The 4,163-nt window shown below is 37.4% G+C and overlaps 1 protein-coding gene across 1 annotated transcript; it reads right to left on the reverse strand.

Moving 5' to 3' along the window:
- Positions 1–199: 199 nt before the first annotated feature.
- Positions 200–4,163, reverse strand: mesd (mesoderm development LRP chaperone). Its single transcript, XM_043243980.1, has 3 exons — positions 3,979–4,163; positions 2,565–2,797; positions 200–627 (listed from the first exon to the last, which is right to left on the reverse strand). The coding sequence occupies exons 1-3, from the start codon at positions 4,129–4,131 to the stop codon at positions 393–395; spliced, it is 621 nt and encodes a 206-aa protein (XP_043099915.1). The 5' UTR covers positions 4,132–4,163; the 3' UTR covers positions 200–392.

Raw genomic sequence — 4,163 nt, forward strand, 5'->3', positions numbered from 1 at the left:
TGGAGTTACGCGGATTATCGAGTAATGTTTAATTTCTCACACTTTGTGACGAAACAGACTCTAAAAACAAACAATGTATATTTTGGATGGCCTCAGGGTGAGCAATTTTTCTGCATATTTCGATATTTTTTTTTAGAGCTACGCTCATCTGCATTTCAAAATTTCAACATGAACACAAATAATTCGATGCATGGCGAGGTAATTATAAAAGTGCTTTATTCTTTGATTCGGGCTGTGAAAAAATAAGGCCGGTTAGAGTAAAACAAATCAAAGAAACAAACAAAGATCGCCGATTTGACTCATCAACCTGTGAGACAAAGTACCTACAAACACCTGTTAGAGAAACGCTCCTTCAGTCCCGTTAAAGACGCTGTGCTTTTGAGGCTCGCGTATCAAAGCTCCTGCTTGCTTTTATTGGCTCGGTTGGCTGCTTTCTTGTCTCCTTTCTTCTTGGTCTCGTTTTGCTCGTTCCCCTTGGCATCTTTCTTGGCGGCTTTCCCAGGGTACACCTGCCCTTCTACGGTCACATCCTCACAGCGGTCCTGAGCGACCAGGAAGTCTTTAATCTCCCAGGCGTAGCTCCCGTCACGCAGCATGAAGATGACACGGTTGGATCCCACCACAAATCTGATGAGAAAGATACAAACAGTGATTAAAGTGACTGGCGACAGAGCGCCAAAGAGACAGAAAAGGAGAGCTTCAGACAGGAGTGTTGTGACGCACTGAAATACATCATTTGTCCCTAGCATCAAAACTATACGGCCTCTCCTAAAACTAAATTTCACTTTTTTTCCATTGAATCATAAAAGATTTTTAACACATATCACAATCGATGTTTGAAATGAAGTGTATTTAATTTTTATTTATTATTTATTCCAAGTATAATTTAGCTTTTTATTTACACAAAATGCACAAAAAGTGCAGCCTGATTGGAAATTATGTACAAAAATGTTCAATAAAATGAAACAATAAAAACAGTAAAAATATTTTGGGGGGCAGTAAAGGACACTAGTCTCTATCACTATTCTCTTTTGTTAGTATATTTTCTGTTTTCATTAAAAAGATTTTTTTTTTTTTTTTTAATAAATTTGTCATTTTAAGTACTTAAAGTTAGATTTTTTTTTTTTTATATAAATTATAATAATAAAATATATGTGTATATGTGTATATGTACATGTGTGTGTATATATACATATATATGTATATATATATATATATATATATATATATATATATATATATATATATATATATATATATATATATATATATATATATATATATATATATACATACACACACACATATATACATACATATGCATACATATACACACACACATATATACACACACACTTATTTATTTTTCTTTCTCCCCACTTGTTTGGATTATAACAGGTTTAATAAATGTAACAATGATTCATGCAAAAAAAAATTTTTGAGGATAAAACAATATGCATCCAACCATAAAAGGTATTTATAAAACTGTAAAAATGATCAAAGCATATAAGCATACATAAAAGGCAGAGATTTGTTATAAAACAAAAAAAAAAACCCACAAAATTAACCAGCACTGGAATCGAACTCTTAATACTAAACAGCTGCATTTACACAGCAATAGAGCTTCTGCAGTCACATGACTCGTTCTGGCAGGCAAGAGCATCTGGGATCGCACATGAAATGAATGGAGCCAGCATGCGTTAAGGAAAAAAGAGCTCACTGCGCACTTTAATAGATTAAACTTAACAGAATTAACATAACAGATCCCTATAATGCCCCTGGGGTAACGTGCGCCGGGTTCCCTGACCTGCAGTATCCTGATATCTACAACCACCTCGTTAAGTTTCCATCCTAACTTTAATCTGAAGAGTTTTTACAAACCTACAAAACCTGGAGTGGAGCGGTTTAATTGTTAGATAAATATTCATCATTCACAAAAATTCACCAAATTGCTTGCGGTTTATATCTAAAAGCAATTGAAAACGTCTGCCAGTGCAGTACGACAACATACAGTTACGTTAAAGACTTCTTAAGAAAACGCGTCTCTTGATTTTGTAGTAGGAGAACGATTAAATAAGACTGACGGTAAACATATTAAAGAGTCGCAGTATAGTTACCGCACTATAAAAAGACACAGGGATTCCAGAAGCACAACTTCTAACCAATAACTCTAATCAATTTGTTCATTATTTTGAATCAGTTAATTCAAAGTAACTTTCTAAACAAACCTTTCTAAGGCTTTACGTACTGACGGTTTGTACAGTTTGACTAAACTAAATAAACAGAGTCGAACAATGCCACTACTGTTACGTTCAGAGCTGCTTTACGGCAGAATCTGCATTTGTCTCGTATCTGAGCATTGCTTTACTAACTCTGTTATTTCCCGTGCATTAATGCACTTTGAAAGGACACGCTTTGCACGCAGGGCTACAGAAACGGCGCTTGACCGTCGCGACCGAACCGATTTCAAACTGCTTCGAAAACGTTTGGTCCAGTTCCACTACGATCCAAACGCTTCAACTCAACGTCCTCACCGAACACCTGCACAGAAACACGGCCGTCACCTCTGAATGTCGAAGTTGGCGTTGAAGAGGCTTCCCTGCCACAGGGTGGTGACCTCCTCCGTCTCCTTCTCTGTGGGGTTTCCTGACACGGTGGCGAACACCATCAGGGTCTTTCCCTTCTTGGACATCTTCAGGAGCTCCTCGGGTCGGGACGCGTCTATTTTAGAGAAGTCGATGGGTGGAGGAGAGCGCTTGTGCTCAGGTAAATCCCCCTCCTCGATGTCGTCATCTTTCTGTAATGAATAAAAAGATGCCAGTCACTGAAGAACGAAAATTGCTTTTCAAGACGTAATGGCGAAAAGTTAAATTACTGGTAGACAGGACCGGGCAATATAAATGATATATTTTCTGCGGCTAAGCACAGCCCTGCTGTTGGACGTCACGCACGAGGATATTATAACTATTTCTATTTTTAATACATTTGATTTATTTTTACATTTTAACATTCAGCATTTTATGCTTGTACTTCACATGTTTACATACGTTATATATATGATCGAACTTTAATATTTACCATTTATGACCTTAAACATTTTAGGCTTGCCTATGATATTAACTCCCAGTTTCACAGACCTAGTTCTAGACTAAAATGTAAATCTGAGCTCTTTCAGCTGAAAAAAAAACTTGCACCAACTGGCCTAAAACCATGCCTTTGTTTTGTCCCAAGATACGCACCGGTAAGGCTTTTTAATCTAAGGAAAGTTCATAAAGATTACTTAAACGCCCGGATTGAACTCTGGCATAATTCTGGTTTAGCTAAGCCATGTCTATGAAGCCTGGCCTAAATGTTTTAAAGCTTTAATGCATCTTTTAATATTTCAATAGCTTTAGCCTTTAAGTACACTTCAATCGTTTTGAAACGACACTATCTGGCTAATTTCTGTGAACGGTGTTCGTTCAAAGACAACCTCTGACTCAAGCAGTCAAGTAATTCAGTTTATTAAAAGAAGGTGTTAAACTTGGCAAGATATCCACCAATCAGGTCCCGTTGCTTTCCCACATAAGTGTCTCTCACATCTATCTGAAACGTCTGTATATATCATGCAATATAGACAATGTAACACAGTAAGACTTTTGAATTTAAATAACGCGTGCGTAACTAAAAATAACTATAAGGGAAGTTGCTAGTGTGAAATACACTTCATCACAGTATGGACCGTTTTCCTCAAAAGACTAGTTATGACAGACACTGTTACCACAAACGACTTCACAACATCCACAACGAATCAAAAATAAGCTAAAACAACACTTGTTCTGTAAAATAGCTTTAACGAGATCTCATTTGAACGATATTTCGTCCTTTATTATGGTTTTGCGGCAGCCGCGATCGTCTTTCGGCGGTTACCATGGTATTTTATAGAGAGAGGCACATGACCGGATGACTGCAGCGGTTAGTTCGTTAATTCGTTCGTACCTCCCACTCCTCCAGGAGCCTGGCCATATCTGCGTCATTATAATCCCTTATGTCTTTCTTCTTCTTCGGTTTAGTGTCTGTACAGTGAACCGATACGAACAATACGAGAAAAAACAATACTGATACAGTCCTGCAGCTGACGGGAGACGCCATCTTTAAACCTGGAGCTCGCTGATTGGTTGAAA

This window comes from Puntigrus tetrazona, chromosome 7 (genome assembly GCF_018831695.1).
Source record: "Puntigrus tetrazona isolate hp1 chromosome 7, ASM1883169v1, whole genome shotgun sequence".
Lineage (NCBI taxonomy): Eukaryota > Metazoa > Chordata > Actinopteri > Cypriniformes > Cyprinidae > Puntigrus > Puntigrus tetrazona.